Raw genomic sequence first — 13871 nt, forward strand, 5'->3', positions numbered from 1 at the left:
GTGACAGCAGTAATCCCTTCACTTCTGGCTCAAACGGGCTTCTGTGTTGTAGTTCCTCGTCAGCCTCATTTGTAGGCTTATGAACAGCTTTGTATTTATATGTGTGAAACAAAGTGCTGAAACTGTTAACTACAGGGATTCCTTTCGTTCACCGGTGTGACTTCATGGTGGCCGCTGTCCGCAGTCCGTGAGAGACAGTCGGGCTGCGGGAGGGAGAAGGTCGTCCCCGTTTTAAAGCAGGTCAACAGCAACGCCGTTTAGTAAGTTGGCTAAGGCTAAAAGCTGTCATATTATGTTTGAACACATTTCTAAGCTCCTCACCGAACAAAACATACATTTTCCGCCTTCGTGTGGCCTAAACAGTAGCTTAAAGTGCAATTTCGAGCGCTAGCTGTCATAGCTTGACTACAAAGTGTAACGTTAAGTTAGGTGAAGAGCAAGTCTGTCTTAAAACAGATTTTAGCAATATTTTCGCTCACTTTTGGTACTTATTCACGTTTAACTTAATTGTCTACTCCTGCCTCGTGTAGCTAAGGCGCAAAATAGAAGTATAATATGTAAAAATATTTTCACCACGATTTAATGTGGCATGTAGTTTGTCTAGCAGCCGCCAGAGGGCGTCAGTCATCTGTGTTTTATAGAGGCCGTTGAGATGAGTTAGTCAATCCAATGTTTCTCAGTCCTGGTTCTGGAGTTCATACCCTGTACATTTTTGAGCTGAGGCGACCAGCCTTGGTCCTGGAGATCTTTCTTGTTGCTGGGTCAAGCTAACACGTGTTCCAGCTCATTTCTTCTCCAGAAATCCCTGATTGGATTGATCAGATGCATTAGTGGTAGGTAAGGGTAAGACCGTGTTAAATGCAGCTGGGAACTAAACTCTTTAGGAGAGTAGATCTGCAGGAGTTCTGACCACTTCTTTACAGTGTCCCCTGATCTCAGCACACCTGTTGCAGCTAATTTAACAAGCCATTCCTGAGGTGAACTAGATGTGTTAACGCTTGAAAACACTACAGCATTCAGAACATTGGTACTCCAGAGCCAGAATTCAGAGCCATTGAGCCAGGTCCATGTATATATGTTTTTGCCTTTCTTTCAGCATGTTTCTGGTGGGGCTGACGGGAGGGATAGCCTCAGGGAAGAGCACTGTCTCCTCTCAGCTGAGAGAACTCGGGTGCCCCATCATCGACGCCGATGTGGTGGCTAGGAAAGGTAAAGGAGCCTTTATGTCAGAACCATTACAACAGCCTATGTTGATACAGATTTTTTTTGAGGAGATGATAAGAATGTTCTGTTGTTATTTCAGTAATCAAAGTTAAATGCCTAAATGTGGTTTGCCACAGCACAAGTTTTATGATTTGATATCAGCAGTATTTCAAGCATTACAACAATACAGCAGTGCGTGATTCCTCTAAAGTAATCACGGATGATTGCAAATATCTGAGCTTACTGGACATCCCATTCTAAAACCATGGACATTAATATGGAGTTGACCCCCAGCCCTAGACCATTGTCACTCCTCTAGCAAACGTTACTGTTGGCAATTGGTACTCCAGTAGGTAGCATTCTCCTGCAATCTGCCAAACCCAGATCTGCCTATCAGACCGCCGGATGGCGAAGCGCATTTCGTTACACTAGAGAACATCTTTCCAGTGTCCAGTGGCGGCTTGCTTTAAACCACTCCGTTCAACGCTTGGCATTGCACATAATGATGTTAGGTTTATGCGTTAGGCTTCTGCTCAGCCACAGAAACCCATTTCTTCAAGGTCCCAATGCACAGGTCCTGTGCTGATGATGTTTCCAGAGGCAGTTTAGAACTCTGTAGTGAGCACTTGGTGGCCTGTGAGGTTATATATTTTTGTTTGTCTATGTTTTTGGGTGGATGCTGCTGGCAGCACAACAAATTGGCCCTTGGGTATAATAAAGATATTAGCAAAGGGTGTGGCTGAAACACTTGAGCTTAATAATTAGAAGTGTCCACATACATTTGGCCTTATAATGTGTGTTTATGACCATGTCGACCAAAATCAGGTTGACAGTAGAGATGGCACTGATCTGATATCAGATGAAAGTGCTGGACAGGCTGTCAGAGGGGAAAAAATCAGATTCTGTGACAAATCTAGCCTGAAACAGCACAAAGTTACATTGCGTGATGCGATGTTGGCTGTGTTTTTTTTCTTCCTGTGAGGTAGTGGTGTTTGAGTAGTTTGAGCATGACTGTGAATATGCCTGCTTTGAAATGCTCATCTAAAACTAGATAAAACACTTCTAATAGGCTACTGATCAGACCTGTTTGAGAACTGTCTGGGTGTGGTCCTAAAAATCTGTTGAGCCTGTTAATCAAACAGCCTTGAGTCCAACACTCTTAATGTGCTATGACTGTGAAGCAGGACTAAACACAGTTGTGTGGGCAAAGCAGGAGAGCAGGGAGAAATCAGTGAAACAGGTTCTACGTGTATGTAGGTGGGGTTGTAGACTGGGTCTATGGCTTAGTGAAACATTACCAAGCTTTTATTTGTTGGAGAATTTTGCCTCAGCACGTCCAGTACAATACTGGGCATGTATTTTGACACAAAAACGAACCAAACTCAGACCACCTCTGACCAGGTGGTCTTGATACAGTTAATTTGTATTTTATTTTGTGATCTAATTGCTTTGTGCATTGAGAAAACAAAACCAAAAGACAAAACAAAAAGACCTCAAGGCTCACTGTAGTAAATGACAGTCTTCCATCACTTAAGTTGGTAAAAACAGAGTACAGAGGATCATATAAGTATACTACGTGCTTAATATACTATAGGTTAATCCCAGCCCATGATCATGTGACAAGACAACAGCACTGACATTAACATGCGAGAGTTCATGTGATTTTACCGTGTTAAAGGCTGAACCTAGGCACGCATGCAATACTGAGTATTAAGCTGAATGAATGAAACTTAATCACTTTCAAACATTTATTTTCTTTGGGGGTGATGGCGCAGATGCACATTTTCGCTGCATAGAGCTCAGCGACAAGCACAGTGAAAAACAGAAATGCACAAGGTCATTTTTCCACTTTTGCACAACATGCTTTGGCCATGTATCAGTGCAGCCAATAGGAGAACTGTAGGCCTTTATAGTAATTCCTCTCATTACCTGAAAGGTTATTTTTATCAGAAAGTGTCACCTACTTTCACTGCATAACTTCTGAGTGCATACTCAGTGCGCTCTCAAAGGGATTAAGTGTTTGGTTGTGGACAAGAACTGGTCTGAGATCTCATCACTGCTAAAAAGGATTAGATAGAAAACCAAATCTGCTTTAGTTTGCTTACATTGTGAACACAAAAAGCACTGCGGCCATTTGCACCCATTCAGGTTCACTTTAACAGTTTGGTTCATTTAAAACGAACTATGTGTGAAAGCATCCATATTGTAGGTTATATAAGTGACTTGCTTCAATTAAAAGTAGTTTGTGTTATAGGTTAGGAGTTTCTAAGTAAAAACTATTGGTATCGACTTAAGGTGTTAACATTGTTGTATTATGGAGTGATGAATTTTAGTTTGAGTGATGGAATCACTTCATAGTCTTTAGAATCCATTTATGTTTGTTTGTTTGTTTGTTTGTATGTGAGACAGTTGTGGAGCCACATAGCCCTGCATACAGGCTGGTGGTGCAGCACTTTGGCCAGGAGGTGCTGCTGGAGAACGGGGAGATAGACAGGCAGAAGCTGGGACATATCATCTTCTCTAGCCCAGAGAAACGCAGGCTGCTGAACTCCATCACACACCCGGAGATCCACAAAGCCATGCTGAAACAGATCCTGCTCTACTTCATCAGAGGTTTGAATTCGCTCGCATATTCTTACTTCCTCATTCACATAGAAGATGCTCAAATCAGATACTGCTGTGGTTGGTGCATACACACACTCACCATTTCACTCCCTTGCCGTTTCACTTACGCTCATTTGAGAATAGAGCACATAGAAGAAATGCTCTTACCAATGTAGTTCCTCTTCGTCTGTCTGCTTTGAACACACATACAGACTTGGACATGATCAACAGTGATGTGTCCCTTGTGAGTGTGTTGGCTCTTTTATTTTTTTCTTTATAGCAACTGCTGAAACCAAGATAAACAGTTAGATCTTGCAACGCTCTGTGCAAATTAATCAGTATTCTGTAGGCGTAATGCTGTTAATCACATGCAGTGCGATCGAAATGCATCCTGCAAAACTTCTAATCAGCACCTGACTTGTTCAGTAGAAGATAAGGATTTTCTATGGATTGTTTAACTCTCACCTGTGAGGAGCCCAGACAACAGAGTGAGGGTCAGATCACATCACTGCTTGGTGTGACACTTATGCTGTGCTGTGCTTTTTGCTTAGAACTGTGATCATTATTCTCACGATTCTTTAACATAGCACTTCAACAATGTGATAAACAAACAGCTTTATAGATAAACAGCTATTTCAAACATAAACAAATCTACTTTTTTTTGTAACCTCTTCCTGATGAGGACCAAGCACTATTACATCAGTACTAAGTACTGCAGAATGGAAACTAGAGTAATGCGGATGCTACCTTTTTTAGACTAATCAAAGTCTATTCACTGTGTAGCAGTAATGGTATTAGCGTGTACACTAGAACCAAAATACCCATATTGTTGATGCATATGTATTCTTTTTTATTATTATTATTATTATTATTATTATTATTAAAAAGCATCATAACTTTTTGGTCATTTGGTCACACGTGAATAGACAGCCACCTCAGTTGGAGTGAATAAAGGTGGGTTATTTGAAGTAATTTCACCCCAGTTTCCTAAATTTGATGTCCACATTAGCTGTTTTTCCTGTGGACTAGAAGACTTTTAAAAGTATTAGTATTAGTCCTGGTTTTAGGATGTTAGTCTTGATATTGAAAATGAATAAAAATAAAGTAAAAATATTGTTTTTACTGCTGAATCCCTGCTGAACTGGTAACAGGCTGTTGGAGTTTGTTTTATTTTTGACTATCTAAAATTATATGTTGCTGATATTATATATATATATATATATATATATATATATATATATATATATATATATATAAGTTTTTATTAGTATTGTTGACTATGTTCATATTAGACAAGCTCTAAAACAGACACAAGAGTGACGCTCATGTAGAGACGGACTCTGTTGTCTACCTGAAACATATAAAAGGAAAATATATGTTAAATAAATCTAAGTGAAGGGTTAGGAAATTCTTTGCATGTGAAGATGTCACTGTTCTGGAGCCATTGTGGATGTTTGATCAGCCATGTTTGTGAAAGGCTTTGTCGCTACTTTTCATTTTGTTTATTGCTTTTCTAACTTTGGGAGTCATGTAAGTGCAGAGTAATTTTTTGCCGCTAAAAGAACTGAATCTCTTTCATTGAGTTTCTATTTTATCTCTAAAACTCTAACATAATATACTGTGATCCGTTCATAAGCTGCCATTTAATTTTCTCTGCTGATATCATTATGTTTGGTGTGGTCAGAGGCCTAAACCAATAGGTATTGTTATAGTTGATTGCATTCAATTAAATGTACAGAACTTTACATAAACATAAAGCAGAACGAAGGAGTAAAAAAAAAAAAAAACAACAACATTTTAAAGAATTCTCTCAAATGGACACATCATTCTTAATGATTTCTTTCCATCACTAGGGGTGACTTAATCTTGCACACTCATACACTTTTGTCTTATGTGACGAGCCTTCCAGCATCTGGGACTGTGTGTTTTCTGCATGGTCCAATCACATAGCTTTTAGCTTTGTCTAAAAACATCTGTATATGAATGTCACAAACAATTTAGCTTGGATGACCAAAGGGAGAATAGTACAGCAGGTCTTTTTCTAGCTCTGTCAGAAGCAATGATTTACAGCTCCCATAAAGTAGCCGGATGCCAGTTCAAAGAACCTTTGGAAACTCTTCCCCCACCCTCTGCTCTTCACCCCCAACCCCCCCTCCCTGCCCTCCTCTGAGCGAAAAAACGCTGAGCAAATCACTAACAAACCGCTGACTTTGCCGCGGGTGCTCCAATCACAGCACTCCAAACACTGCCTGTATTTACACTACTGGTCAAAAGTCTGGTGACACCTGGATTGTCAAAATGTTGATGATAATAAAAGCATGTTTTCTTGTTCAATTTGCAGTAACATATACAAAACCTATTCTTTGCAAAAGCTGAAGAACCAAAAGAACTGACAAAAAATTGCTACCTTGGAAGATGCCAAAGTCTACCCATTTATTTTCCCCTTTTTTCATCCTCTCGTTGTAATTACCCTTGTTACTGGGCAGTGTATGTTGAATGACACTACAGTGTGTTTTTGATTGGTTTCAATTAGGACTGTCACTACTGATTCTATTAATAATGAAGTCATCTATTAATTACTCTGATGCTAATTAAGTAATCAGGGTTTTGTAAGGCAAATAATAAAAAAATGGACTGAAAAGAACAAAGCATGCAACCATTATTATTACACCGGTATAACCTGTTTCTTAATGTATATTTCATCATACTGGTCATTTGTTACACTATCATGCAAATTGTAATCCATGATTATTATTTTTATTAAATCATGTAATCATGTAATCAGGTTTGAATAATCATGATACAGTTTTATGCAAATGTTTAAACACCCCGGTCGAATGTTTTGTTGTTCTAGTGAAAGTCTTTTAACACACTTACTGACTTAATTCTGCAAATTTAGTGCATACTTTCTTTATATTTGCTGAATTTATATCATTGAACAATAAATAAATAAATAAATACAAAACATGCCATAACTATAAGCGTTTTAACTCATTTTTACTTAGAAAATTAACAATGTCATTTGACCAGCGGCTTCCAAACTCTTTAATATGACTATGGTTCTGCTTTCAGTCAGTCCCGCATTCATTGAAGTTTTAGTTCAGCAGGAAGTGGGTAAATAGGCCAAAACACATTTCTTAAACATCTGCTTTAGCTGTTCAGCTCAGTCCCATTAACTGCCTCATGTTTTGCAGTTTTTCACTCAGATGTTATACAGCTTAATGATGGGCTGAATGAGCTCCCTTGATGTGTTGTAAATGAGCACAGTTTCTTTACCTAACAGTCATGTTCTTTGGGAATGTTGTTTAGAATTGGATACCTTTACAGGTGCATTCTCCTGTTCATCTTTCTCAAGCTTCACACTGTAGGATCTTGCATTGGCTTGATACCAGCTGATGAGCTGTAATTTTTACCTTTTCCAAGTTATACTCCGTGATCTGCACCCATGTTGTAAAGGAGCACTGTATCCAGCCATGTTTTTCTATAGTCTAGTTAGGTTTTTAAACAGTTTGCTGCAAAGATTAGAGACCACATTGCACATTGTTGCTATCACAACAAAACCTTGTATCTAGTTTTTTTTTGGCTTTTGTTTTTTTTTTTTTTTAATTATAGAAAATCTGAAAATGCTAGTGGTCTTTTATGATTTCTCAGAATCAAGCAGCCATGCAGAAATGGCCCAAACTGACTCCCAATTAAATGTTGTTACATTAATTTACATTGAAGGTTTTTCCATTGTCCTGTAAAGCAGCAAGTTCAATCACTTTTGCTCAAGTGGAATACTCCAAATCTAACTGTTTTATTTGAAAATACATGTCAGACCTGTGAAATTGTACAAAATTATTGTTTTTTTTTAAATCAGTTGTAGTGTTCCTACTCTCTTTAATTTTAATCTATAGTATATTTTTTATTCAAGTTTTTACAGTTTTTTTAGCAACATATTCAAAAACACCCAAATGAGATGGTCCTATTGTTGCTAAGAGAGGATTGTTCAGTGCCACATTTTATATTTCATAAAATATTTCATCTGTTTAGTGAAAGTTGAACATTTTTATGAATCTGTTTAGAACACAAGGTGCTTTGAATTGGAATGGTATGTCAGTATAGCTGAGGTCAGGGGAAGGGGAAGAAGAGAGAGAATGCAGAGAATAAGCAGTAAGAACATAGTCACCTAGCTTCTGTATGTAAATGGTAAAATTGTCCTGGCTGGACTGCTTTCTCCTCGATTCAGTTACTCTACAGATTCATCTAATATTAACAGATATGTATTGTAAGGAAGGGGTAGCTCAGTTACCCTGTTGTGTACAAATTCACGATATCATAGAAGCACTTTGAGGTCATTAAGCTAGTTTACATTCACAAACTGATGGCGACCAGTCAGGCAAGATCTGAATCAGGAATGAGCCATTCCTGTTACTTTACAAGATTTTCTTGCCCAATCTAGTAAGATTTGAATCAATAGGCCACTCTAAGATCAAGCAAAACCAGAAAAGATACATTTCTATGGTCAGAGAATAAGATATTGTTTACAGTTTTCACCAGTGCTGCCTCTGTACTGTGATGAAGCCAAATCCAAATTTGCTGAAGCTGAATTTTTTTTTTTTCCTGATTTTTACTGATCCGGGAGCATCATGGTGGATCTGGGCGGGACAAAATCTCTGAAAAACGGCTGTAAAAATTGCATCACCCCACCTCCTAATGTAAAATGAATCCTGTCTTAATAAGGTTTTGGTAGGCTATTGCATTTTAATGCAAAAGCTGATATGTTGTTCAAACATTGTAGTTGAATACTTCTGTTTGAGATGACTTATCTGGTTTCCTGTTTGTGTGGGTGTACGTGCCTGTGTGTTTTTGTTTCTAAAAGGTTATCGATTTGTGGTTCTGGATGTGCCTCTGCTGTTTGAGACGCGCCGTCTCACGCGCTTCTTAAATCACACAGTGGTTGTCTACTGGTAAGTACTTTTCTTTCTGCACGGCCTCTCACAGCGCAGTCATTATTACTGGCATTTTGAACATACTCTGTGGATGAAGCTGTTCTCAGCATGTTAGTTTGTGTATTGCGATCTCATAAATCTTTTTCTTTGCTTCTCTCTCTGTCTCTTCCTCTCTCTCTGCCTCAGTGATCCCGCCACGCAGCTGGCTCGGCTGATGCACAGGGACGGTTTGAGCCAGGAGGAGGCCGAGCAGCGCATTGCCGCGCAGATGCCCCTGAACGAGAAGCGTGGTTTGGCTAGCCACGTGATCGAAAACTCAGGCTCGCGTGAAGATACACACCGCCAGGTCTTCAAACTGCACACCAAGCTGGAGGACTCCATGGAGTTCCTGTTCGTCAGGGCCATCGTGGTGGCAGCTGTTGCCGGCCTGGGAGGCCTCTTCCTGTACACGGTTAGACTCCTGGCGTCCTAGCCACAAGGTGGAACTTTTAATGAGGTGCTCCTCCAGGATGGAGCCAAGGGCTTCGATGAAGTAACAGTGAAGGAGGGTTGAATGTGGGTTGAAAATGTGAATTTAAAAAAAAAAAATTATTTTAGTTTTTTTAATGTCTAAATCATATAAAGCACTAACGCTATTTTTAATGGTTCAGAAGTTTGACAATCTAAACCTCACAGCAAAACGACCTTCAACATCTTGACAGAATTAGAACTGCCAACATAAGCGAAGTTGTGAACAGAAGTCCCATCTTCTACAATGATTTTATGTCAGATTAGAGGTGAGTGAGTGGTATAATAAGAAATTTTCACAGTACATAGTTTGCATTGTGATTTGAAAACTATGAATACAATAGTGCACTTATCTAAATCCACTTAAACAGGACTAATTATCTCTGTAATGAAACATGCAGTTGGTCAGTATTCTTTTAAGTACTAAAGGTACCCATGATGCACTCAGAAAAGCAGGTGATGTAATTCATCATGATAACAATAATAATTGTCATCACCCATGTCAGATCTTGTTGAGGTTTGACGCCTTGTATGCACTGCTCTGTCCATTGAATAATCATCTGACATTCTGCATTCATTCCTAGGTCAAGCATTCCTGTCAGCCATAGTGGTTAGCAAGCAACTTCACTAACTCTTAAACCATCCAGCTGTGTTGGCTTTTATACAAGCCATGGTGGAAAACTGCTTTTCCTTCCTGGTGTATGAACTCTGCTTTGATGTGTCACTTATGTGTATGTGCTAATATATATTGCTTCATTATAACATGTGTGGCTTTTAAACTGCTACAACATGTGCGAACAAGTAGAGATGGCATTTCCGATACTGATATCAGTGTTGGCTGATACCGATACAATATTTTTGTCTTTAACTAATAGACCTTAAAATGAGCTATTTTTAATCAACGTGGTTCACTTGAAGCTATATTATGTATGGTTTGGGGATTTTGTGGCCTCTGTTGAAAATGTATAACTGCACACAATGTGCGGAGGAACATTTTAGCTGCGTTCCAAAGCCCAGGCTGCAGTCTAGGTATCCTCAGGAGGACTGTCCTGTGAAGACTCCTACTTAGTAGCCTATTGGTCACGCAAATAGTCCTAACAAGATTGCGTGGTGACGCCACCAGAAATCGCCTTTTGCAATTGCAGCACAAAACTTGAGAGAAAATGGAGCCCATTGCATTGTATTTGTTGCTATAGTAACTAATAAGCCAACAAACTTATGTAGTGTGATAAACTACATGTATACAAATGCTTCTGATTAGAATATGTGGATGAATTCTTTAATTAGTTGTTTTACACTTTATGTTCCAATGAAGACTAATTCAAAGATGTGAATAACTTGCATTTTAAAACAAGCTCTGCTCCAACGGCTTAGTTTTCTGCTGTTTGTGCTGTTTTTTTTTTTTTTCTTTTCTTTTTTTTCCCCTTTGGCCTTGTTCGTGTGCAGAGCACTGTGAGTAACTGAAGGCCTAGAAGCTTGCTTTACTTGTATCCTCAAAATCACTCAAAACATAGGCTGTATGTGAAGTATACTTTGAATCTACCTTCTATGACGTAGCAGCCGAGAAATATGGCCTTCCTAGGCTTTGGAATGCAGCTGTTGAAATTTTGGTTGTGTTTCGGACTCCCTCCCCAAGCGGATGCATCCGATGAGGTTGAAATAATATTTAAAGGAAACTCGGTGTGTCTGTTGAGGATGTTGGTGAATCTATTATTGTCATCACATCTTCATCAGTATAAATTTCATTTTCTCATTTGAGATTTAAACATTGAGCCAGACCATCTTTATGAGCCTGTGTGTGTGACGACATCATGTAAAGACGTATGATGTGGAAAAAACTCCCATGATACGCAACCCACCAACTAACTTTTAGGCTACGTTTACACAGCAGGTAAAAGTGGCCCAAATCCGATCTTTTTCCTCATATTTGTCACAGATGTGTCATCTGTGTGGCTGTGTGAACAGCAAAAAGCACATTGAATCTGACATTTTCAATTCCGATTTGAGATGCTTTCATATGTGGTACTGAAATCCGATCCGTATCCGATCTGCAGCGATGCGTCTGAACAGCCAGATCGGAATTCATGCGACTTTTACATCAGTCTAACTCGACGTTCTTCATCATTTCGCGCTGCTGAGGCTCATAAACATTCAAGCTTATGTTTCTGTACCAAAAAAGCAGACTCATCGCAGCTGCTCCGTGTTTAAAGAGCTTTTGAACGAAACGGTCGAGCGCTGCTGGATGAGCCCGAGGCTGCAGCGTCAGAGAACAGTTTAAACAATCCGAGGACACAAACCAAAGAAGTGGCCGTGGCCGAACAACGGGCCCTTTTACGGTGAACTCAAACACACTCTCTTTTTCTGTCAGTCATTGGAACTTTAATCGCTCCTGTGATGCTGACGAAGATGGAACTGAAGCTCCAGGAGTGACAGGCGTTCTCTGGCCGTCGTGACTATTTACCTCTGGACAAGCACGAGACATGAAGCTCTTTTCCTTTGTGCATGCGGGTCAGTTTAGGAGCTGATCTGAAAATCGGATTTGGGCTACTTTTACCTGCTGTGTAAACATTGCCTTAGAATATTACTTCAGACTTTACAGGGTGACTCGCAGCACCATGTTTTAGTGTGTTTGTCTTTTCCTCACTCAGTGATAGTTTTAAAAAAGAAATCTTATGTAGTGCAGCTTTAAATTGAGCATCTAAAAGTAGATTTTGGATGATATAATAGCGATACCTGATATCTGATCGATGCCATCTCTACTGGCATAACTAGTTTTTAAAATGCTGATATTCAGTTGATATTACAGTCGATAAACGTGTTTTAGTTATTTGCACATTTATCATTTTATGGAAAGGAAAGTAAGAGATTGCTACTTTGACTTTACAGGGTTCATGTGTAATGGTATACATCCAATTTTAAATGAAGAATACAATTGGTATTTGTTTATAGGCAACAGCTGATAACATCTTTAATGGTTATGCATTCTATAGCCCGTTAGCTTTAGGCAAAAGTGGTATCTTATTTTGCATTTTATTTCTTGCTGAAGTTACAACAAGCTAGAACATCTTTGTATTAGGCTTGGCTTTCTGGAAGGGAGCAGAAGGGATATTTTCTTCATGGGCCAACTGGCCTTCCGACACATTCTGAGGTGTTCTTTGATTTTTTATTTTTTTTTCTTCTTATACCTGAGGCTGAGTATGATGACTCAACTACTTCTCCTGGGATTACCATTGTAACAACAAACTCCACAATTCAAACAGCTTAAACATCAGTCTTTAGCCCTGACTCCCACATGCTAACAGAGAGAATTTTAGGGATTTTTTTTTTTTTTTTTTTTTTTTGAGGTACAGTTACTCAGCATGTCATTTAATAATAAGTAATTCTGCTACAGATTTTGTAGCTCTGCTGTTAAAATCTCTTTAGGGATTGTCATTGTTACAAGCCTGAGGTTGAAGTTAATGCCAGGCATGTAATACCTGACAGTCATTCCTTATATACAGTCTATAATCTGCTCTGTCAACACTAGTTTGTAGTGAAATTATTATAACAGAGTGATCTGAATGTAACTGTTGGAATTGATGCTGCTCTTTGCAAACAAAAGGAATGTAACTGGTCTAATCTGCAGATTAAACAAGGTGAGATTCACTACATCATTTACTGTGTTGGTGACTGTGTTCTAATCTGTGACTTTCTATTACATCTGTGCACTCTTTCTTATATATATATATATATATGTGTGTGTGTGTGTGTGTGTGTGTGTGTGTGTGTGTGTGTGTGTCATTTGGCAGATGTGCTCTTTAATTGAGAGTCAAGGTGATGAAATGATAATTTCAAACACTCATTGTTGCTTTAGAAACCTTCTATATACTTCCACTCAGTGACCACTTTATGAGCTGTTGGCCATCTTGTGATGCACAATCTGCCTTCTACCCCATTAGTCATTAGTCAGTTTCTGACCACAGGACTGCTGTTGTATAGATACTGTATCATTTAGGTGGTGAGTCATTCTCAACACAGCAGTGAAACCGACAGTGGTAGTGTTTGTAGTGTTGGTAGGTGCTGTATTGTTGCTGGGGTTTTTACATGTTGGTGTCTGAAAGGGTTTAAAGCCTAAAGGGCAAGAGTCTTAAATTAACATGATATCCAAGTCTCATTTACATTAAACCAAGAAGAATTCCATATCAAGCAAGACTGAAAAGCACCATGCACTTGTAATGCATTCATATGAGAAGACAATGACTGAGAGCAATGCGCATCAGCAAATTTAAAGTGGCATCTGCATTGCAAAGTGTAAAAATGAGCTAACTGCTGTTATGTGCACACAGTGCATGATGCACATAAATTAAGACATACTTTAATTAATATAGACAGTTAATTAGTTTTTTTCTTCTTTTTTCACTGTCCACAAGCTTGTGGTATACATAAAAAGAAGGCAGTGAAGGCTGAGGCAGATGGACATACAACAGAAATAAGAATCATGTTAACAAATTAGGTACATGCATATTTCCAATCGTGTTACATTTTAGAAGTGTAGATTATTATTTTACTTGGTTACACTTACATTCAGTTTGTGTTGTGTTGACAAGTTCAAGGCTGCACTGCAGTTGTATGCTTGCATACAATTAT

The 13871-nt window shown here is 38.9% G+C and overlaps 1 protein-coding gene across 1 annotated transcript; it reads left to right on the forward strand.

The window, feature by feature from the left end:
* The first annotated feature begins 22 nt into the window (after window positions 1–22).
* Window positions 23–12898, forward strand: dcakd (dephospho-CoA kinase domain containing). The gene is made up of 5 exons (XM_017700709.2): window positions 23–260; window positions 1097–1209; window positions 3613–3816; window positions 8669–8756; window positions 8925–12898. The coding sequence occupies exons 2-5, from the start codon at window positions 1098–1100 to the stop codon at window positions 9208–9210; spliced, it is 690 nt and encodes a 229-aa protein (XP_017556198.1). The 5' UTR covers window positions 23–260; window position 1097; the 3' UTR covers window positions 9211–12898.
* The last annotated feature ends 973 nt before the right edge of the window (window positions 12899–13871 follow it).

The sequence above is a fragment of the Pygocentrus nattereri genome, chromosome 3, assembly GCF_015220715.1.
Source record: "Pygocentrus nattereri isolate fPygNat1 chromosome 3, fPygNat1.pri, whole genome shotgun sequence".
Classification (NCBI taxonomy): Eukaryota; Metazoa; Chordata; class Actinopteri; order Characiformes; family Serrasalmidae; genus Pygocentrus; species Pygocentrus nattereri.

Excerpts from the sequence above, each read along its gene's own strand:
- dcakd (XM_017700709.2), top strand. The coding sequence starts at position 1,098 with ATGTTTCTGGTGGGGCTGACGGGAGGGATAGCCTCAGGGAAGAGCACT. Across the intron at positions 1,210-3,612 it reads CGATGTGGTGGCTAGGAAAG|TTGTGGAGCCACATAGCCCT; the intron begins GTAAAGGAGCCT and ends TATGTGAGACAG. Across the intron at positions 3,817-8,668 it reads CCTGCTCTACTTCATCAGAG|GTTATCGATTTGTGGTTCTG; the intron begins GTTTGAATTCGC and ends TGTTTCTAAAAG.